The sequence below is a fragment of the Syngnathus typhle genome, linkage group LG17 (assembly GCF_033458585.1).
Source record: "Syngnathus typhle isolate RoL2023-S1 ecotype Sweden linkage group LG17, RoL_Styp_1.0, whole genome shotgun sequence".
NCBI lineage: Eukaryota > Metazoa > Chordata > Actinopteri > Syngnathiformes > Syngnathidae > Syngnathus > Syngnathus typhle.
Window position 1 is genome coordinate 9510075 of NC_083754.1, and position 22362 is coordinate 9532436.

General features: G+C 47.4%; 3 protein-coding genes across 9 annotated transcripts; 1 reads left to right on the top strand and 2 right to left on the bottom strand.

Annotated features, from left to right (window-relative positions):
- Window positions 1–210: 210 nt before the first annotated feature.
- On the bottom strand, window positions 211–5901 carry LOC133170847 (arf-GAP with dual PH domain-containing protein 1-like). Of its 3 annotated transcripts, none has more exons than XR_009718632.1 (11): window positions 5744–5901; window positions 3996–4126; window positions 3798–3889; window positions 3569–3651; window positions 2449–2561; window positions 2163–2309; window positions 1532–1615; window positions 1393–1455; window positions 1255–1326; window positions 832–1187; window positions 211–632 (listed from the first exon to the last, which is right to left on the bottom strand). XR_009718632.1 is itself a non-coding variant. In XM_061304017.1 (11 exons), exons 1-11 carry the CDS (start codon window positions 5832–5834, stop codon window positions 598–600), a joined length of 1140 nt encoding a protein of 379 aa, XP_061160001.1. In that variant the 5' UTR covers window positions 5835–5901; the 3' UTR covers window positions 211–597. The 3 variants fall into 3 exon arrangements, 1 of the variants encoding a protein (XP_061160001.1); XR_009718631.1 differs by having other exon boundaries at window positions 708–1187; XM_061304017.1 differs by having other exon boundaries at window positions 959–1187.
- Window positions 5902–7232: 1331 nt separating this feature from the next.
- LOC133170558 (RNA-binding protein with serine-rich domain 1-like) lies at window positions 7233–11018 on the bottom strand. 2 transcript variants are annotated; one of them, XM_061303580.1, is made up of 7 exons: window positions 10937–11018; window positions 10065–10211; window positions 9461–9619; window positions 9251–9380; window positions 9010–9163; window positions 8736–8877; window positions 7233–7551 (listed from the first exon to the last, which is right to left on the bottom strand). In XM_061303580.1, coding segments are annotated over exons 1-7 (840 nt in total). In that variant the 5' UTR covers window positions 10939–11018; the 3' UTR covers window positions 7233–7445. The 2 variants fall into 2 exon arrangements, with proteins under 2 accessions (XP_061159564.1, XP_061159563.1); XM_061303579.1 differs by having other exon boundaries at window positions 9461–9646.
- Window positions 11019–12122: 1104 nt separating this feature from the next.
- On the top strand, window positions 12123–21220 carry LOC133170557 (uncharacterized). Of its 4 annotated transcripts, XM_061303578.1 has the most exons (15): window positions 14299–14558; window positions 14924–15075; window positions 15245–15349; window positions 15942–16965; window positions 17051–17172; window positions 17369–17480; window positions 17551–17657; window positions 17727–17843; window positions 18227–18328; window positions 18390–18506; window positions 19556–19629; window positions 19727–19789; window positions 19912–19968; window positions 20189–20303; window positions 20465–21220. In XM_061303578.1, exons 2-14 carry the CDS (start codon window positions 14935–14937, stop codon window positions 20262–20264), a joined length of 2217 nt encoding a protein of 738 aa, XP_061159562.1. In that variant the 5' UTR covers window positions 14299–14558; window positions 14924–14934; the 3' UTR covers window positions 20265–20303; window positions 20465–21220. The 4 variants fall into 4 exon arrangements, with proteins under 4 accessions (XP_061159560.1, XP_061159562.1, XP_061159561.1 ...); XM_061303577.1 differs by having other exon boundaries at window positions 20189–21220; XM_061303576.1 differs by lacking the exon at window positions 14299–14558 and adding an exon at window positions 12123–12263 and having other exon boundaries at window positions 19727–19968; window positions 20189–21220.
- The last annotated feature ends 1142 nt before the right edge of the window (window positions 21221–22362 follow it).

Here is a 22362-nt window from a genome sequence, read left to right on the forward strand (position 1 = left end):
AGTTGCATTGAAATCACTCACATGTCTTTTACGTGTGGATAAATAGCGTCCTCTATCTCTGTATTGCAGTGGTGCGTTCACTTGCATTACACAGATACGGTCCGCCCCTTCAGGTGTGCGGCTCCACACAGGTGGAACCCATTCTCTAAATGAGCAGCACCAACTCCACTGCTTTCCAAACAAACATGAAATGTAACCTTCAACTCAAGATAGCATGTCAAGATTTCCAGTTTAATAAAAAATTGACTGAGTTACTGAACAGTGTTTTTTTTTTTTTTAACTTTACTCTACCAAGCATGTATTCTAAAAGACTACATTCAAAACATGGCATTTACTCGCCTACGGGTGGGAGCTGCCATTTTTGCTCTCTAGAATATGGCGTTAGGGTTAGGGAAGCCCAACTGCAAACAATAACATTGTTTTATGTTCCTCAGGGCATCAAGCAGTCATATGCAAATGAAAAGTGAGCAAACAGAAAAGAGCCCATGCGCCGCCACGTTGAAGTTGCCGGATGGGAACCGACTTGTCCTCACTTAGGCATGACATCCTCTCGCTGGCAGGTAAAATGGCTCCATCCTCCAGTTTGTTGTCAAGATCCTAATAGTCAAGTTGGTGCTTAAAACGGGCCTCCACTGCAGAAAGAAAGGGGGAGGGAGGTGTCACAAACACAAATAACATGCAAATAACATGCTTCAATGTAATGCTACCAAAATGTGCACACTCCAAAGAGCAGCTTTGTGCATATTTGGATTGCTCAGCGGGCAAGCAGTAATGAGCAGAGATGCTTTTCCCACTGGTGGCTTCATGCTTATCACGCCGCCGAGCCCGCACCTATCGGATGCCGGATCTGACGCCTCCTCTGAGCTGCACGCTTTTCAACTTCAGGTCCATGTGGGTGTATAATCTCTTCAAATGGATGACTAAAGTTAAGCAGGAGGCCACCCGGCTGGAGACATACCGGCATACTCTTGAGGGAGCATTGGACAGCCGATGAACGTGTGAAACGCCGCTATCCAGCCCGTCCGCTCCTTCTCGCTCTCACACGCAAAAAGATAGGTCCTGTCCGGCGTGGCCACGGTGATCCCGTACTGCCAGCGGGAGCTGTGAACACCTGGCGGGAGACCCGGCAGGACGTCGTAGCCGTTTTCCTGACTGCCGATGAAGACCTGGCCTCGCGCGTAGGCGTCCTTGCAAAGCAGGTAGTCGCGTCAGCCCACAGGACATGAGTCGGGAAGGTGGTGCCGGCGGACCCACCAGGGGATCTTTGAAGTACATGAGCCTCCTCTCATCCATGCAGAACCATCTCTTCTTAAAGCCCTCTGTGTGCTGCACATGCGAGAACCATGATGAGGCGTCATTTTACTGCGTATGGGCGAGAATGACCGACTTCACCTTGGGACCGGTCTTCTCCATAAAGCCCTGTTTCACATAGTCCCTGGTTAACTTGGGCAGCAGCTGGAAGAACAGAACAAGAACAAGAGTTGATTGCTGTCATTAGTCGATTGCCATGAGTAGCCGTTGCGAGACTTACGTCAGCCTCAGGAGCTCCGGGGAAGGCCACCCGCAGGTAGCTCAATCTGGCCGCTCGGATGGCATTGAACCAGTCCACCATTTCCTTTGGAGAACAACACTTTGCTCACCAAGCTGCTCAAAGCGCAAAATCACAAGCGCTGGATCGCGAGCCAGAGCCGCTGTGGCCTCGCAGCGTGAAATTCATGTCAATTGTAAGCAGAATTTCCAAAAGCCTCGCGAGGTTCCGCTGTTGGCCTAAAAGACACAGTTCGCCGTTTTGCCATTTCCAGGTGTCTGTGTTGTCGAGATGTCGCCTGATTACAGAGCGGCAGTTGTCGAGGGGAAATTTGGCATCGTGAGCGGCCACACCGGCCGATTCCCAAAACGTCTGCCGTTTTTATTGCAAGCGTCCGTTTGGGAGAGGTCCTTGGGAGCAAACTAGTGCGAATCGTTTGCTTCGATTGTTATCAGATTAGAATGACGTACTGTAGTTCAGACAGACGATGGCCAGTAAATGACACTAAGTTTGGCTGTAGAGCACAAACCTTCTCTGAATGGGCGCTCGATCAACGTCATCCGCAGGCGGCAATCTCGGCGAATGCTCGCAGCCGCATGAAGCGGCATTGAATTGCGCATAGCTAGCGGCGCACCTTGCCATCCTCGTGGTAGACAAAGAGATTGCGAGGGTTCTCATCCTTTAGGTAGCTTATCTGAAGACCGTGGGCTGTGCCAATTTTAACGGGCTGGAAGGTGGCGTTCAATGTAGCGATGCTCATGATCGCTTTGGGCTCTCTCCCCTGTAGAATATACAAAAAAAATTGCTGCATTTGTCCAACATTTGTCTACTGCTGAAGTTCCGCTTTCTATCATGGAGAAATGCATTTGCAGAATTTGTCTCTTCTACAAGAAGCTCACACGACAATCTTCACCACTCACATCGTGCTTGTTGAAATACTTGAGCACCCCCTCTTGTTCGCACAGGACGAATTTTCGGCTGAGATACTGTCCGTTATCTTTGCCTCGTTTCCATAGAAACCCCTCCCGGTAGCCTAGCACACAACAACACCACAGTGCAGGATTAGATTCCGGGCGCCGCAACAGGAGCTGCAAACATCCCGACACATAAATACAGTTGGTCAAACGCCATGTGGCCACCGTGCTGCAAGTAACAATAGTATTAGTATTCACAGGGGGCATTTTCACATGGAGCGTGAGCACACTCTGCCTTGCTCTTAAGAGGTAAAAATATCCCACAGATGCCTTGTTTTTCTTTTGTGGCAAAAACTGGGCTTTGCCCCATTGCGTGCGCGCTCACTGAAATCGACTGGACCCATCGTATTTGTTTCCAAAGCTCCAAGTGTGTGCAAACCAGAAATTGCACTGCAGGAAGATGTGGCTTATCGTTGCATAACACAGGCCCCGACACCACAGAGACAAAAGCGACAGCGTCATCTTCCTTTCGAGTGTGCTGCAAGTCTGAAATGGATGATAATGCGCTTCCTTCCCCTGCAAAGAGTGTACAAGGGAAGCGTGGCGTGTCGGATTATCCATTGGGATCGGCCATTCGGAACACGCAGAGTCACTTGCAAACGGTGCTCCATTCTTCCTGGCAGCCGCATTGCTGAACAGCACAACGAGACAAGGAGCTACTGACGGAGGACGCCCGCACTGAGCAAGGGTGCACCGATCAGATCCACATGCTCCACTTGGATCAGTTTGGCTAGCCCAATACTAGCAAACAAGGCAAAAAGCCGCAAAAACAAATAGCATTCACGTCACCCGGTTTAAACACAAACAGTGGATCGACACAAACACCAATTCGATTCATGTCCCGTGACTTGAGACTTCAAGTGTCGTTGATGATGAACACAAGCCCAAAGGAGGAAGTAGTTTACTTTGGTTGTGCTTCAACTGAAAGATTTGCATCTCGCAGACATTCTCTGGTGCACGTAGATTAAAAAAAGAAGAAGAAGAGAAAGTACATATCTTTAAAGAAAGGGGTGCTTGAGGAGAGTGTCACATGGCTGGCCTACAGCATACAGGCATGAACTCTTACCTACTGAGTAGGACTCCTGCCTACCCCCCAGCATGAACTCCTTCCTCTCGTACTTGGCGCGGATCCACTGCTCCCGTAAAAGCCTGCCGGGCCAGACGACAATTGTTAGGTTTCATTGTTGATTGTGGTGCATTCCAAACCTTCACTTTGTTATCCTTGTAAGATACGAGTAGCCCGACTTGTTAGTTTTCCAAGACGCCTACAGACAAAAGTTTGGCATGTCACTCACGCACAGTCTTTGTGAGTGGGCCGAAAGTAGAACGCGGGGACCGTCTGCTCGTACGTAGCCTTGGCTGCGTGGTTGCCCACTGAGTCCATCAACTGCATAAGGGAAGGAAGAGAGAAATGTCATGTTTGGCGGCAATATGCGTGCACGCTGCTCCAGCATGCATGCTTTTTTTTTTCACTGGAAAAAAACAGCGTTCACCTCCAGCTGTGCCGTGGTCCATGGGTCCAGCAGGAGAGACTTCACCTTGCTGATGTGTGCGATGTTTCTGTGAAGGCCTGAGCAGCTGTGGCACACAAACACGCCTAGAGTGTACGATGCCCACTCTGGAGCTTCAACACACACGCACACACACAGATGCACGCACGCACGCACGCACACACACGCACACACACGCACACACACGCACGCACGCACGCACACACACACACACACACACACACACACACACACACACACACACACACACACATGAAATGTTTTGACTTCTAGTCCAGGGTATTCTGGCAAAATCTCTTATGAACAGTCAGTCTTTGAAGTTAAAGTTAAAGTCCCAATGATCGTCACACACACATCTGGGTGTGGTGAAATTTGTCCTCTGCATTTAACCCATCCCCATGTGATTTTAATCCATCCCTTGGGGGAGAGGGGAGCAGTGAGCAGCAGCGGTGCCGCGCTCAGGAATCATTTGGTGATCTAACCCCCCCCAATTCCAACCCTTAATGCTGAGTGCCAAGCAGGGAGGCAATGGGTCCCATTTTTATAGTCTTTGGTATGACCCAGCCGGGGTTTGAACCCACAACCTTCCAGTCTCAGGGCGGACACTCTACCACTAGCCCACTGAGCTGGCCCTTGTAAAGTGCCAAAAAGTAGCCCGAAATTGCCACTCTTGAAAATAGGGCTCTTAATCGGTGCCCTCCATAATTATTGGCTTCAAATGAATTCCAGTTGAACTGCAAAAGCGTACTTTCGCACGCAAAATTGTAGAAAGGCTTAATTGAACAGATACAGAATCAAGATCCACCCATGAGCACCTCTGTCCCCAGACCTCAATCCCATGAGAACCTGTGGAGAAGACCCAGGTTGCGGCATGATTTTGAGATATTGTGCAAAGACGAACAGTTGAAAATCACTCTTTCTGTACTCTGTCACCTCGAGAAACAATATTGGAGAAGAGCAGGTGCCGTTTTGTTGGCAAAAGGCAAGCCTGCAAAGTATTAACTGACGTGCTTTGGAGTACATATAAGAATTATTTCATAATTTAATATTTTGTTACCACTGAATAAATATGCTTGATTTGTTTTTCATTTTGGTGTACGTCCATATGATTTACGGGGAAAAAAATTATTCATCGGGAGCTAAAGAACACAACGGGTGCCAATGATTATGAGAGCGGTGTATATAATTAATATCTTTTGATGTATGAGCTTCTCCTTGAGCAGCAAAAACAAAAACCCTTTACCTGTTTTTGATGGAGCTATAGAGGTGACCAAAAATAATAAGAAGGCACAATTAGTTGAAAGTGCATACGAAAAACACCGTGAAACGATACAATTATTTAAAACAATTCCCCAAATTTATGTTTGTCATTTTTCTCAATCCATCATTATCCTGTTGGTATCGTGTCTGCGGCCTCGGTGTGCGTGCGTTTGATAGGAAGTCACTCAGCACTCTTCTATCATCGTCAGCGCCGTACTTAAGACAGACTCAATACTCAACCACCTGCCTAATTTTACGACTTTAGTCAATCCTGGACCTGCTTTAGCTCCCTAGTCACAGCCTGTCCCCTTGCCTACGCTGCAAACGCAAATTGGTAATTATCTCCACTGACAAACATTTGTTTGTTATGCATTAGGGTCCTCCCGGAACCCGGACAATTTTATAAGCTTCTGGAGGGGTACAACATATTGTTGCTCATATGTTTATGTGAGACAAAAGCACGTATCTACCTGTCGCTGAGCAGTCCGCACAGTGACTATTTCCTGGTTTGTCCAGAAGTTCCATCAGCCTCTTTCTGCTGTTTTCTCGCTCTGAAAACATCTTCAAGGCGACTCTCCACGCCGGGTTACAAAGTTCAACTCCCGTACGACCAGAAGACGCCGCTGTACGCACAGGCTGCACGGAGCTAGGGAAGCTCGACGAAAGCTACCGAGAGCCCTCTAGTGTCATTGGCGTGTATTGGAATGAGATCGCAATAGGACCGGGTTTCCAAATGTTTATGTAAACCGCAAGACAGTTGTAAATACTTTTATGAAAACTAAAAAAAACACTTAAATGTAATTGAAATGTGAAACGTTAGATGGAGCTGTAACTGAGCAGCAGTTAGCGTTTCGGCAATCTGGTTGTTTCAAGGGAATAACAGACAGTGGCGTAAATTCACATTGACCATTAAAAATTAGGGGTGTAAATCGCGGGTTTTGTCACGATACGATGTCATATCGATACAAAGAAGTACGATACGATGTTTGCCGATATCTTAAAGCCTGCTGCGATTCATTCACGATATATCACGATATAGTGCTCTACGATCGATTTCTTTTTTTTAATAAAAAATATAGAACATATCCTCATTTATAACAATTCATACGCAAAATCAACAAGGTACTGCAAACTCTTTATTTAGGAAATTACAAGAGTATTGTAGTATACAAAGTGCTTATTTTAACACTGAACTTTGATGTCATGTTTTTTCTTTAAATGTGCGGCGAGATTTGTGGTCCCTGAATATTTGATCACCGCATGGCAGGATTTACAAACTGCACGTGTCTTGTCCGTTGAGCCATCTTTTCTTTGGAATCGAAAGTGCTTCTAAACGTATGACTTGAAGCCTAAAGGGGAGCAAATTTCCTTGTCCTTTTGGACACTAGCCATTAGGGGTGTAACGATTCATCGATACACATCGATTAATCGATATAATGCTCTACGATTTATTGGCATCGATGCTAAACGTAAACATCGATTTATATCGCCGTGTTTGACCTCGGACATTAGACGCGACTTTATTTTGAAATCCAGTTCATTGTTCCTTGCTTCCTCTTTCCGGGAGCAGTGCGCCCGGCGTTGTGTTGTGAGCAGAGCAGGCACGTGAAAGGGGAGCCGACAACTACGCGGCTCCTGGGCTGATGCTATGGCTAGTGTCCAAGAAGACGAGGAAATTTGCTCCCCTTTAGGCTTCAAGTCATTCGTTTGAATGAATCGTTACACCCCTAATGTATTCCAAATAGAAGTCTTAACGAGACCGTTTTCTTCTTGCGGTAAAGCCAAACTTGCATCTAACGTAGTAACGGCATAGTTGGCATGTCTGCCTCAGAGCTGTGAGGTTGAAGGGTCAAGGCTGGTCAAGACAGACCACTGTAGAAAATCGCTTAATTTAATCCTACTGCTTGGAGGAGGTTACAAACAACTTGTGTAGAAATCATAAAACCAAATAACCACTGGTAATGTTTCATAAGTTTTATTTTTCAAACTCTAAAAGTCAATACAGAGTAAAAAGGATCATCGTCTCATTGGACTCATCAGAACCAACAGAATTTACAAGAAACTTGTACTGACAGAAAAAAAAAATCCCAAGAGGACAACATGTTTTACAACTTTTTTTTCTTGTTGTAAATTTGCAATAATAAAAAAAGAAGAAATAGCATTCGAAGATTTTTATCTGGATGAGTTAGAGCTGGAGCGAGAGCGATGACGCCTGCGACCGGGTGATCGGGAACGAGAGCGGCGGCGGGCTGGCGAACGCCTCCTCGGAGAGCGGGACCTGAAAGGACGTTGGAAAAAAACATGTCAAAAGAAGCCTCCAAGAAGAGCTCAAGGTGAGTCAAAAGTGGTGGCAGTGTTTCTTTCACACAAGCACAAATAGGAACTGTTCATTAAATCTGGGTAAAAAATTCTATGTAATCGATTTTGAATCAATACCATTAAAATTTGACATAATCGATTCAAAGGACATTCATTTGATAATTGTATTACACCCATGGTGTGCACTGGAGTTATTTTTCTGCCGCAGGCCCACAGCAATCTCGTGTGCGATGACGTCATGCGTGAAGACATTCAGGCGCAAATTCACAAAATGGCGGAGGCAGGTAAAACACCGCTCAGCAAGTCGTCCCAGCTGAAGTCTGACGTTTGGATCAATTTCACATTTAAAACAACAAAAGACTGAGCCGGATAGATCCATGGTGGTGTGCAAGACATGTGGAGCCACGTTCAGTTATTGTAGAAATACTACAAACCTCCGAAACCACTTGACAATACTAGTACGTTGGATTCCGACAACAAGCCCCCCAGGGCAAAACCCAAGAAACCTAGGGACGTACTAACGTTACCATCCAAGTCTCCACGGGCCAGTCAAAGTGTGAACTGTCAAATTTACAAAAGTAACAGGATTTGCATCGAGAGATAAATTTTAGTTTTATTATTTTGCTGAAACAATGCTTTTATGCAATTTGTTGCTAATGTACAGTCACTTGCACTTTTCAGACTGACAACACTTTTTTACAGTTAATGTGGACTGTAACATTTAATTCAAGTTTGCACCTGAAACCTGACGGGAAGAAATAAACTCGTGTATTTTTCAACAGAGATGAGCTATTCTTTAAGAGCAGGTTGAATCGATTCCACCCAAATTGAATCGCAATTAATCGATTTAGAACCTTCAGAATCGAAATTGAATCGATTTCGGAAATTGCCCATGATACCCAGCCCGACTATTCATTGTGAAGACGGCTGAAAGAGGGCGCGCGTGCACTTATTTAAGGTCATGGTCGACAGTTTTTTTACTTCCCTTCTCCGAAAGATTTCACCCCCCCAATTGAGCTGTGCACAAATGGAGAAAATGGGCGGAAAACTATTTTGGTGCTCTAGTTCTTTGGCCTTTAGTCCACCATACTACTCCCAAACGATTGGCTGATTAAAAAGGAGCGTTGGGTGAGGAAGACTGACCTTCTCCTCATGCGGGGTGGGCTGCGTCGCCACATGGGCGGGGGAGGGGGCATTCTGCGAGGGGGAGACAGGCGACGGGGCGGAGGACGGACCCTCTGGGGCAGCACGGCGGCCGCTGTGATTTCCTGTCCATCAATCTGACCTATGAATGCGCACAGTCAACAATTCGGCCAAGACAAACCTTTTTCACAAGAACAAATATTTGGCGGAGATGTACTAAGCCGCCCACGCCTTGTCCCGCCAGCTGACAACATCGTTAGACCGCAAACGATACCTCCGTCCATGTACTTGAGAGCCTTCTGGGCCTCTTCGGGGCTCTCGTACTCGACGTACGCGAAGCCCTTGGACATGTGCGGGACCTGCCTCTCCATCGGCATCTCCACCGCCTTGATTTTGCCGTAGGTGGCAAAGATCTCCTGGATGTGATCCTGTGTGCCAGAAAGAAGAAAACGGGACACTTATCATTTTTCTGTTACGGATAGCGGGGCAAGTGTTTGAGTGTCAAAAGGGCAGACCTTGGTGACATTCCTGGTCAGCCGCCCCAAGTGAACCTTGGTTGGTTTGGGGCTGGGGGTTCTTTTCCTCCTCTCTTTTTCTTTATCTTTCTCCTTATCCTTTTCTTCTCCCCTCTTCTGTGTTTTCGACCTGTACATTCACGCCGTCAACAAGGGCGACGGTCATGCCAAACAAGTTCAACCCGGGGCGGAATATCAAGTCAGACTCACGCTGAGCGGGAGCGGCGGCGGGCGTCGTGGCGCCGGCGGCTGGGGCTGGGCGAGCCTGAGGAGCTGGACGAGGAGGAGGATCGCGAGCTGGAGGAGCCAGAGCGGCTGCTTCCGGACGAGCTGGAGCCGCTGGATGAGCCCGAGCTGGAACCTGAACTGCTGCTGGAAGAGGAGCTCGATCGGGACCTGATTGTAAACGTGGCTGGTCAGCGTGTAGCTCATTTATGAGGGACGAACTGGGTCAAGCACCCCACAAGCGCTACGGTGTCGACCCTGAGCTGAATTTTCTTAACCTGCAAGTGATGTCACCACAGAAGAGTGCCAGGTATGGCAAAAAGGCCAATCACACAGGTAGGGCTGCGACTAGTGAATATTTTCAAAATCACTTATTCTAGTTCTCTGAATGAGCTGATCAAAACTGTTTTTACGTTTTGAAGCAACAAAATGTATGGCAGGTGCTAGTCCACATCGTAATATATTTGTGACTGTGCGGCTTATGTGCTTATCACATATTAATTTGGTTGAAGTTGGATCAATTTCATTCTCTACGAAATTGACTTTGTATGTTTAATTCACCAATGATTTGTGGTTGCATGCTTCAGACCTGCTGCTGCTGCTTCCAGTGGAGGCGCTGCGGCGCTTCTTCGCTTTCTCACGTCCTCTGTCCTTTTCGCCGTCCTTGCCGGCAGATTTTTCCTTAGCTCGATCTTTAGTTTTCTCCTCTTCCTTGCGCTTAGTAGGAGATGGAGCCCTTACCGGGAAAAAATGATTAATGCTGGATATGTTCTTGAAATAAGAATTCTGTGGTTTTCTGTTTTTAAGCATAACCACCCACCCGCCATGCTTGTGGGAAACAACTCCACCGCCTTTTCTGGGATTTACTTTATTTTTCCAGATTTTATTTTGTCAATAACTGAAGTATTTATTGATTGAAACAGAAATCCAAGCTATCAGGAACACCTCAACATAACGGTAATGACAATTAAGAATATGTTTTTAGATAACTACCTAGCCAGCGTCGTCAAGCAAACACGATTTTACAATCTACATACAGCGCTTGCACCAAATTAATTTAGTAGCGCACGCATTATCAATTAACATGGCCGTGTGGCTACATGCTAGCTGGCTAGCTTCACAAATTTAACAAATTCCAAAAATCGTTTTGGGTATAACAGAGTATTGTCATTTTGAAGAACTTGAATTTAGAAAGGCAACACATGAAAACGGTAAAACAACATAGGTAGCAAATAATTTAAACACTGGAGGGAAAAAAAATCAAACACGCCGCCATTGAATTTCATTGAGGCCGATTCAAGTCAGGAGACGGACTCCACGGGGCTTTTAACAAATCCTTAAAATCTCGTCATAGGAAATATGTATAACATCGCGCTACATGGGAAATCGTTGCATGTAATGAGAATCAGCAAATATCATTATGATCTTAATTGTAACTATTGAATAAAATCGTAAACTTACATGTCTTTTGTTACTGGTGGTACAATTCCGTGCGACGACAGGCCTGGAGAAAAGTCGCTGGCTGATGACGACACGACTCGGAAATGACGCCAATACCTGAGCGCCACTTTCGACTCATTTGTTTATGTCCGCGCTCCTCAATACGAATAAATAAATGAATAAAACGAAACGTTAGCTTGGCGACGGGGCAATTTCGAACGAGGCTTGTCTCGAATGTAACCGAGTATTTTTGTTCTTTTTTTTACTGCAGGTAAGTGCTTGACGCTAAGCTTTCGCCCTGTATTTATTTTGTGGCTTTTGTGATGCATAGCTGTTTGAATAAATTCTTTACAAAATACACTATGTGTTAGGGCGTGGTAAACATTTTGCTTAGGGCTGATGTTGAAGCCACGAGCTGTTCATTGATGCAGTACGTTCTCTATCAAGAACTGTTTCTTCAATAGATGGAAAACCAATGATGTGGTGTGCCACAGATACAAACCGCGCCATGGGTCGTCTGGACGACGCCGCCAAGCGCAAAGTGGTGGAGCTGAGGAAAGCTGGCCTGAGTTTCCGCAAGATTAAGGCCGTGCTGGAGCTGGAGAACATTAAGGTCTCGGCGCAGGCCATCTACCTGTTCCTTAGAGAGTTCCAAGGCAGACGACCGGGCAGGGTCAGGCCTCCGGAGGCTGGGAGCAACGCAGCAGCGCCGGCGCCCCTGCAAAATCTGGTCGGGGGACTGCAGGAGACCTGGAGCGGCATAGGGCTGCAACACCTGCTACGGGATGCATCGCGCAACGCCAGCTTGAGCAAGTTGGTCAAGCGGGCATCCACGCAAGCAAATGGCGGGGCCAAAGCGTCCCGCTGCGTGGAAAGCAGCGTAGAGACTGAAACGCACCAGAGACAACAGCGACAGCAGCTGCAGCAGCGATGGCAGTGTGTGGACGATACCGACGTCCAGATCGTGAGCGTCACGTCTCTTGCGCAGTGTCAGCAAAGCCCCGAGAGCAGTGCGGCGACTTGTCCTGTAACAGCGTCTGTGGCCTTGGCCAGGAGGAGGGTGACGCCCTCCCCCGCCACCAGCTCTATGCTGGCGGCCCGTAAACGCATTTTGGATAAAGCGCTGATGCACAGGATGAAGGTCCGATTGTTTGCATTCTTGCGTGTGTCAACAAGCCTGAACATCATTTGAATTTGATCCCACCAGGTGACGTCACTATTGAGGAGAGAACACGCACATGTCCAAAGACAGCAACAACAACAACAACCACCATCAGCAGCATCATCATCAGCACCAGCAGCAGCAACAAAAACAGCACCAACATATTATGATCTGACCGCAGAAAAGGTGAGAAAATGAAGGATACGTGATGAGATATCCTTTGGATCATGTGTCCTACCTATCCATAGATAGACAAATTAATTAACAGAAAAATGACAAAAAGAAAAAAGTGTGGCGTGTATGCTGTGGTATTCTTTGGATCATGAGCTGATCACTTTCCTGGACTAGTCTCGATGCGATTGTGATTGCACATGGAATAATTGAGTGTCTTCTATTTAGAGATGGACAGTACATGACACATGATGTGCTATTGTTTGCTTTGTGTTCTTTTACTGATATAGATGGATGTGCTTTATAAGTCCCTGGAAAGAAATTAATACTCTTCATTGATTTTTAATTATTATTTTTTTGGAGGGGGGTGATTTTGCAAGACATTTCCACTATGATATCAGCCAAAACATAGTCTTGTTTCAATCTCATTTCTCAGTCCACACTGGAAGATGGCGGTATAGACATGACCAAACGGTTTGTCCCACAGAGGCCGGGTCTATCTGTGCGCTCCCTTCACACGTTGCCTCGAGTTGAAATCCAGCTCGCCGGCCGTTCGGCGGCTCCATTAACGTCACCCGGGGGTGCCGTCGTCCACGCGCCGACCTCTGCTGGTGAGCCGAGCCGAGATACCGGGGCGGGGGGCGCTCTTCAGGATCAGATCCGAATGCTGGGTTGTGAGGTGCGCAGCCTGGGCCTGGCTGTCAAGATGCTGGCGGAGCAGCAGAGCCGCTTGGAGACGGAGCAGGTGCAGCAGACTCACATCCAGAAGCAGATCCTTGGCGCGCTACAAACCCTGGTGTCCAAAGCGAGACCCTGCGGGAACACCCGGCAAACACTCACCAAAACCCCTTCCCCCTCTTGTTTGCCCACCACCTCTTCCGCCTTCAACCAAGACACCTTCAACTTTAACCGAGTCACCTTGGGCCAGTGCAGCCAAACCCAAACGGCCTACGACTCACTGGAGAGTCTGGAACCCGTTGAGCCCTTCAAACTGGCCATCCTGAGCCCCGACGGCACGGACGGCTTCCCGCCGTGTAGCAGCACCGAGAACCTCCCGCTCACTCACACACACCCGCACACACAGCAAGCGTACCAGGCGGGCCCGTACCCTCAACAAAACTGCCAGACTCTCTTGGCCCCCTACGCCCAGTCGTACGCACCCGCCTATGAGCGCTCGCATCCGGAGGGATTCAGAAAAGGAGCGAGCAAGACGGACGATTACCGGACTACGCAGGATCAACACCTCAATATTATCAAAGTTGAAGGACCCTAGACTGAGTGTAGCCTCTTATTGGATTGGACATATTTATTTCCTAAGTACAATGGAAGTGCGACTGCCATATTTTTTCCAAAATAAAAATGCCACAGGAAATAGTGGAACAGTCCACGGAGTTGGTCGGTTGTGGAAGATGTACAAATATGAACAAATTTTTTTTTTGCTATTCTCTCTCTCTCTCTCTCTCTCTCTCTCTCTCTCTCTCTCTCTCTCTCTCTCTCTCTCTCTCTCTCTCTCTCTCTCTCTCTCTCTCTCTCTCTCTTTCTCTCTCTCTCTCTCTCTCTCTCTGTGTCTCTCTCTGTGTCTCTCTCTCTCTCTGTGTGTCTCTCTCTCTCTCTGTGTCTCTCTCTCTCTCTCTCTCTCTCTGTGTCTCTGTGTGTCTCTCTCTCTCTCTCTCTGTGTGTCTCTCTCTCGCTCTGTCTCTCTCTGTCTATCTATCTATTAATCCCGGGGGGAAATTCAGGAAATTAATTGTTGTTATAATGTTGATCATCGTCAAAGATATATATTTTTTATTTAAGTTATTGTTATTGCTAAGATGTTTTTGTTAAGCATACAAATGTCTCATCTCTTGCAAGAGTCCCATTCAGCACCATAGTAGATAAGATAACAAAAAGACTACGGTTCCATTTCTGTCTGAAATACTGCCTTGACTGTTTTCTGGTTCTCCTGTGGTTTTTGAATGCGCCATTTGGACCCAAATTTGTGTTTTAAATGCATTATTTTGGGATTCATTTGGCTCCTACAGGGTCTAAATTGCAACGAGAGAAAAGTGTTTGTGCGCCGTGAGGCGACCAGATAGTGCATGAAATGTATTGGAACGCAGCCCTCACCCCGTTGCTAGGAGGCGCTGTTGTAGCCCGGAAGAAGGCACGTCGACGGCGGTGATGGGCAAGACAGAACTACAAGAACACGCGCCTGGTTTTTAATGACTGGCGTTGCTTTAACTTAACACAACCCGAAAGCGAATCGTAGCTGGAAGCAAGGGAGGAGAGAAAAGGAAGGAGACACGTCGTGGTTTCGTCGTGGAGTGGGTATGGAATGAAATGGCTGGATCAGCTGTGTCATGTCTACATCTGTACTACAGCATCCCCAAATAGATGCACTTCTAAGTACCATATTTAACCCTTTCATGTGATGATCTAAATGTGGGTCAGCGGAACATCACCTCGGATTTTGGCTTGACTGACCTTGGTCGCTGTCGTGATAATTTTTAAAATGGGAGAGCAGATCAGATAGTAATCAGCAGACTGTTTCTGAATGTGTGTTGAGTCAGGGTAGGAATGGCAGGGATTTGGTGTGTGATGAAAACAACAGAAAGCAAACAGAGCTTCTCTTTGTTGCCCTGTGTGGCCCTGAAGTCACAAGCTTGCATTAAATTGCTCATTCAATCCAACAGCGACAACGTGGATGGAAAGCTATGAGGAATTCTGCCTCCAAAGCGTGGCCACGCTGCAGGAGGAGGGGAAATTTAAAGCAGCGACATGCGAGCCGATGGTCACGTACTCATCTGTCATCGTCTTCTGTGGGAAAGCTGCCTTGTCCCCTCTGGTAAGAAGAAAGTCAACACTAGCCAGGGAGGTCTTCACGGCTATTATGCCCATGTGTGTCTGACATGAGGCAGCAAAATGAATTGGACAAATAAAAGCCCCCCATCAACAATCTAACCAGATTGAACAGAATTCTCAATCAATTAGTCAAATGTTGGACCTTTTTGCAGTTAGATGCAGAGCAGCGTCAACATATGCGCCACCTCAAACGCGGGGCGGTTCAGCTGGAAAGGCAGCAGAGGAGCAAGCCCTCGGCCCAAGTTTCAGACAAAGCGGTGAGTTGCACGTGTCTAGTCCAAAATCACCTGGAATATGCGACATCCAGGCACTTGCCACCCATCCAAAACAAGAATCTCCACCCTTCAAACTAGACTTTGAAGCCTGTCAACCTGTCCACTCTACAAGGACAGGTTGTATAGCACAAGCACAGTATAGCCATCCCAGCTTTCGAGTTGTTTAAGCCCAGACCTTCCCCAACAGACTCTCACAAAGGCGCTGATATGATACGTCTAAAACTAGGCCCGTCCAGTCACTTGGATCGGTCCTTAAATACAAAACAGGGAGCCTCTCTCCGATCACACTACACTGCCATCGATTGTTTGACACAGACGTTAAGGATAGATAGGGCTGCAAAAGGCAAACTTTTGGTGAACGTTCACCTTCAATGAGACGGAACCGGAGTGCCAAAGTGGGCCTGCTTTTGCTCAGTGTGCGCTGTTGTGCTTTCTGGCCACTGGAGCGGCTTCTTGCAACACAGTCATCAACTGTCTTTTCCGTGTGTATCGGCTATGTTTCAGAGAATCCATCCAGATATGTATTTCCTACCGCTTGTCCTGTTGTTCATTAAAAATTTGAATCCCAAACCAGAGGCATCAAGTGCCAAGGGGCGAGGCTGAAAAGTCAGATATTCCCAACGAAACAACACTCAACAGTTACATGCTGATCACCGACTCGCCCGGCCTTCCCTTAGAGCACAGAGTTAACCTTCAGACTGTCAGTCGGCCAACGCCTCTGCTCAACGGCCTCCTTGCAGAGAAGGAGAAGAGCGATGAGGAAGATATGAGTACGGACAGCCTTCTCAAGCAAACACAAGAGCATGTGAAGAGGGAGCTGAGCAGGGAATGGTCAAAAGGTGTTGTCCCAACACCTTCGCCCGAGCCTGTCTCGGAAGGAGAAATGTTTAGTCCAAACAGAGGCACTGAATTGGGTCGCGGGCCCGTTGGCACTCCTGAGATCCACCAAAATGTGTCTGGTCCCAAGCCTCAAGAGCCCGCATCGACGACTGGTCCGGCCGGTCAGTGCCTTTGGCGGCCGAGCCCAGAGTCCGGCCTCGGCCCCTGTAAGATGCGCCCATTCTCCACTGGGAGCATCCGCGTCGTCTTTCCGGCAATGCCGGGAGAAGGCGCCGCTCTGTCGGAGAGGCGCGAAGTTCCACCTGGAGCCTCATGGTCCCCGGATCGCTGGAGCTCAGCATCAAGTGGCGACGCGGACCGCCGAAACACGCGGGGTAGTCATCGATCGGGTTGTCATTGCGCCGTCAGTCCGATGTGGGAAACCTGTGGGCCCGGCCCAATCGGCCTGTTGTCAACGTCGCGCTGGGTCTGCCAAACCGTGAACACTCACCTACGCTCTGACCCGGCTGGATTGGACCACATTGATCGCAGTCAGGAAAGAACAGCTCGCTTCATGGCGGGAGTCACCGTGCGCCCCTCAAGTTGGCACAACTCCAACAGGTCATTCCAGGGAGAGAATCTCTCTCCGCATCGGCCGATGCCTCGCGTTTCCCTCGCAGTTAAGCTCGGTGAGGAGCCTGATGACCCTCGAGGTCCCTGCGATAAAACTGGGACAGCTTTCCTCAGACAGGCAGGTGACGCACATGCCACAAACACAGGTACGTACGTGTGTGCTCCATCTATCAAGGGTGACGCCACAATCGTTTGAAAAGCTCACAAAAACATTGGCCTTTTGGCGCACAGAGGAAGCCCGGAGGCGAGCACGGGTTCTGGAGGAAATGCAAAGACATCTGGAGGAGAATCACGCTTCACAAAAGTCGCTGCTCTTGGCCCAACAGGAGAAGGAGCAACAGTGCCTGCGGCGGGTGCGCGCACCTTCCACAACTGGTTTGCAGAACAAAATGTGGAGTGTACGAGTCGTTGCTTCATGATGTGCTTGCTTCCTTTCCTATGTAGCTCCAATTTGTCGGCAATGCACAAACTCGTTGCTTTGGCGTCCACCGTTCCCAAACTTGAAACGTTAAGCAATGACCGACTGTAAACAAATCTTTTCTGTGAAAGGAGTTTGAAGAGGCCGAAAGGAGACTGAGCCAGCAGGCCCGTGCTAAGCTCCAGACCCCTGCCAATGACGGAGCTATGAACCCAACCGCTGCTACGCCGGGTCGCTGTCAAGGTACCAGGCCGGCACGCCCCCTTTGAACATGGATGGAGACCAACCTGCGTTTTTCTTCCCCTCTGTCCAGGTTTCCCAAGTCCCGTGACAAATGAGACCTTTCCCTCTCCGCAGTCTCCCATCTACCTACGAGGGCCCTTGTGGTCAGCTCACAAACCTCAAGCGAGGCCAAGTCAGGTGACCATCACCGGGACTCCGTTTGATGCAACCACGTGCATTTTCAGATTGGTGCACTTTCTTTCACAGATTTTGGAAGCGGAACAGAGGAGAGTGTTGTTTCGAATCGGCGCCGTCGCCCGCGGCTTTCTCGTGCGCAGACTTCTCAAAACGCACAAGATCCAACATCTGTGTCAAACCGTCACGGTAAGGCTTCCATGCTTGGAGCTGAACTGGAATGGCCCACGTTGGGGTCAAGCTTTGTGTCACGACTGTCGTGTGCATGTTAGCCTTGAAACTTCTCATGTTGCTCCCCACTTTGAAGAAAATACTGAGCCAGAAGCGTAGCAGTTACTATCATTCCAGTGCTGACAAACGCAGACAATTCTCCGTAGTGCGATAGAAAAGAAAGATCTCTCCAGTTTCACATATTGGTAAAAAAAAAAGAAATCCACACAACAATTCTACCTTTGCCCAAAGTCTTGTGGAAATGAGTTCAGAGGGAAATAAATTCCAAATATATTCTTATTGCAAAATGTCATGGGTGAACGTTGGATGGGATTGTGTTTTTTTTTTTTGTCTCCGTACAGGACACACGGGACTTCATAAGGTCCTTTCAGACTGCAGGTCCACAGAAGAGAAGCCCTTTCTCAGCTCAGGATCTCTCCCTGCAGGACAGAGTTCGAGCCCAGGTACAAATGACGTCGTCGTTCGTTGACAGCGTGGTGACCCGCCCAATTGTGCTTTTCCTAGTTACGTGCAGCCCTCTATGACATCCATGAGATCTTCTTTGAAATGCCTCCAGCGGATCGATGGGCACTGCTGCAGCAGGACCGGGAGCTATGTGCTGAGAAGAAGCAAAGAGACACGGTAACAAAGTGGAGAGACCGGCTCGATGCGAGCTGTTGACCTAGCGGTCGATACCACCGTTAGCATTTCTCTGAGGCCACACCCCCGAAACCATTTGGCCGAGCTGACGCGTCGGTTTGAAACACTTCACGCAAACGTGTTTGCCAGGTGGTGGCACTGTTCATAAGCCCCAAAGATTTGCATTTGTGCATTTCTAATTTAGTCAGACTCAACTAGTAGCAAAGGTGATTTGTGGCTTCTCATCTGAAATTTTCCTCACTGGTCCAGCTTAATGTGTTGTTACACATCCGTGCAAGCTCCACTTGATGGTTAATCAAAACATTTGGCCGCCGACGTCTAACGCAGTCCTCCAAAGAGACTGTTTTAAGAAACCCTCAATCGTCAATAAGGAATCAGATACGAGCACAAATTGCTTTAGGCTTGAATATTCTCACAGCAGCACAGCTTGTTGAAGTTGTTGGGAAAATAACAAACTCTGTAAATAAATTGTGGCTCTATGTCAGGGGTGTCCAAACTACGGCCCGCGGGCCAACTGCGGCCCGCGGGCCAGTTTTTATTGGCCCGCAGCAAAGAAGAAGTAGTGGGCAGGCGAACGAGTTAGCGGAAAGATGCTAATTCGCGATAGTGCTAACACGCGCAAACGAACATTAAACGAACATTTGGAGCAATACTACATTGTCCTAAAGGTTAGACACGTGATCATTCATTTTTCTTGTTAGGCGACACACATCGCCAATGACTCCTGTACCACTGTAACCGACATATGTACAAGAACGTAAAAAAGGAAGTGGTATCGCCTGAAAACGGCCTTCAAAATAAATCACCCTACCTCAAATCAAAACATGGCTGAATAACATAAATAACATGGAGAATTCTTCTTATTTTCTCATTTGAAAAATAAAGACAATTGTGACAATGAAATTTGTGTGTATTTGCATGACATTTTTGTAGTTTTGGCCCACGGGCCCCTTCACTTTATCAAATCTGGCCCTCCTTGCAAAAGTTTGGACACTTCTATGTGACGAAGTGTCTGTGTATTCATTGTGAAGGAAAAAGCCAAGAAGGAAAGGGAGAGAGCTGCACTGTCTGCCGCCACACAAAGATCTCTGGACCGGAAAAAAAGGTGACGTACGCAGGAAAAAGGCAATTTCCAAACAAAAATGGGATCTTTTTTGTCTATGTTGGTCACGGTGAGAACTGCTGTGTGGGGTCTCTTTCAGGGAGGGCCAGACCGCCAAGGTGATGCAGAAGCCAAAGAGTCCCACTCCCGTCGGGTCCTGCAAGTGTGTGCGCTCACAACACAGGCATTGGTCTTCAGTCTTTGAGCTTAACGCTGCCTTTTCACTCTTGTCTTTTGTCCTTCCCGCTTCTGCTCTTCACCTGTGCTCATTTCTTCTTGTGCTAGAGTTCAAAAGCCCAGTCAAGTCCAAAAAGGTGTCCTGAGTCAGCTCAAGCGCCAGGGGTGAGTTCATGTCCCAATCGCTGTGCAGTGGGCTGGGGTGGGATGTGTGGAGTGGGGTATCGAGTGTCACAACACGTTAGCCAACTTCATCATTTGCACTTGGAATTCATTCGATTGGGGCACAGACGGAACCAAATGCCTCAGATTGTGTGAGAGGGGGTGGGGGGAAGCATCCCTTCATATTAGCGCTCTGATTGTCACCCCACGGTGCTCTCATCAGGAGCTGGTACACAAAGACCCCCGAAGCGAGAGTGCAGCGCTTGGACAACCTGAAGAAGCAGCAGTCTCTCGGCTAAGAGGCGACATCGTTCTGAAATAGATCAACCAAACATCAGGTTTGGCACCGATGTTGCCCTTGACAACCGTGTTGTGGCAATTCCCTGCCACCTTGACTTGAAATTTTCATTTGTTCCGTAGCGCAAAGGTCAACGCTAGCTTTGCTCGCCCGTCTTCGTTGATGTTGTGTGAATTTCTGCCTTTTCTGTTTGGTTTGAAGGTAACAGTCGACTTGTGCTGGCAATAAACATCATTTGAAGCGAGCATGATCTGCTGAAATCTTGTCGGACAAAATGCCTCCGCGTCACGGTGTCGGCGTCCAATACAACTTGTTTCGACCCATGCTGTTAAGAAGAAGAAGAATGTTTGAAAGACTTTGAATATTTTTTTTGTTTCCCTTGAAATTCTGTCGGATTAGCCTATTATGGTTGCGTGCATTTGGTCTTCAATCCGAATCGCAACGTATGTATTTGTTTACATGCCGGCACAACTTCACTTTCCTCCATCTCCCATATGAGGGCTGGTGCTATGGCTAGTGTCTAAAAAGACGAGGAAATTTGCTCCCCTTTAGGCTTCAAGTCATTCGTTTGGAAGCACTTTGGATTCCAAAGAAAAGATGGCTCAACGGACAAGACACGTGCAGTTTGTAAATCCTGCCATGCTGTGATCAAATATTCAGGGACCACAATTCTCGCCGCACATTTAAAGAAAACCCACGACATCAAAGTCCAGTGTTAAAATAAGCACTTTGTATACTACAATACTCTTGTAATTTCTTAAATAAAGAGTTTGTAGTACCTTGTTGATTTTGCGTATGAATTGTTATAAATCAGGATATTGTTCTATATTTTTTATTTAAAAAAATGTATATATATCGATCGTAGAGCACTATATCGTGATATATCGTGAATGAATCGCAGCAGGCTTTAAGATATCGGCAAATATCGTATCGTAGTTCTTTGTATCGATATGATATCGTATCGTGTCAAAACCCGCGATTTACACCCCTAGTATCGATGTATCGTTACACCCCTATTTAACACTGAACTTTGATGTCGTGTTTTTTCTTTAAATGTGCGGCGAGATTTGTGCTCCCTGAATATTTGATCACCGCATGGCAGGATTTACAAACCGCACGTGTCTTGTCCGTTGAGCCATCTTTTCTTTGGAATCCAAAGTGCTTCCAAATAGGGGTGTAACGATACATCGATACACATCGATTAATCGATATTATGCTCTACGATTTATTGGCATCGATGCTAAAGGTAAACATCGATTTATATCGCCGTGTTTGACCTCGGACATTAGACGCGACTTTATTTTGAAATCCAGTTCATTGTTGCTTGCTTCCTCTTCCGGGAGCAGGGAGCAGTGCGCGGCGTTGTTGTGTTGTGAGCAGAGCAGGCACGTGAAAGGGGAGTCGGCAACTAGTACGCGGCTCCTGGGCTGGTGCTATGGCTAGTGTCCAAAAAGACGAGGAAATTTGCTCCCCTTTAGGCTTCAAGTCATTCGTTTGGAAGCACTATGGATTCCAAAGAAAAGATGGCTCAACGGACAAGACACGTGCAGTTTGTAAATCCTGCCATGCGGTGATCAAATATTCAGGGAGCACAAATCTCGCCGCACATTTAAAGAAAAAATACGACATCAAAGTTAAGTGTTAAAGTAAGCAATTTGTATACTACAATACTCTTGTAATTTCCTAAATAAAGAGTTTGCAGTACCTTGTTGATTTTGCGTATGAATTGTTATAAATCAGGATATTGTTCTATATTTTTTATTAAAAAAAAAAATATCGATCGTAGAGCACTATATCGCGATATATCGTGATTGAATCGCAGCAGGCTTTAAGATATCGGCAAATATCGTATCGAAGTTCTTTATATCGATATTATATCGTATCGTGACAAAACCCGCGATTTACACCCCTACTTCCAAACGAATGACTTGAAGCCTAAAGGGGAGCAAATTTCCTCGTCTTTTGGACACTAGCCATAGCACCAGCCCAGGAGCTGCGTACTAGTTGTCGCCTCCCCTTTCACGTGCGTGCTCTGCTCACAACACAACAACGCCGGGCGCACTGCTCCCGGAAAGAGGAAGCAAGCAACAATGAACTGG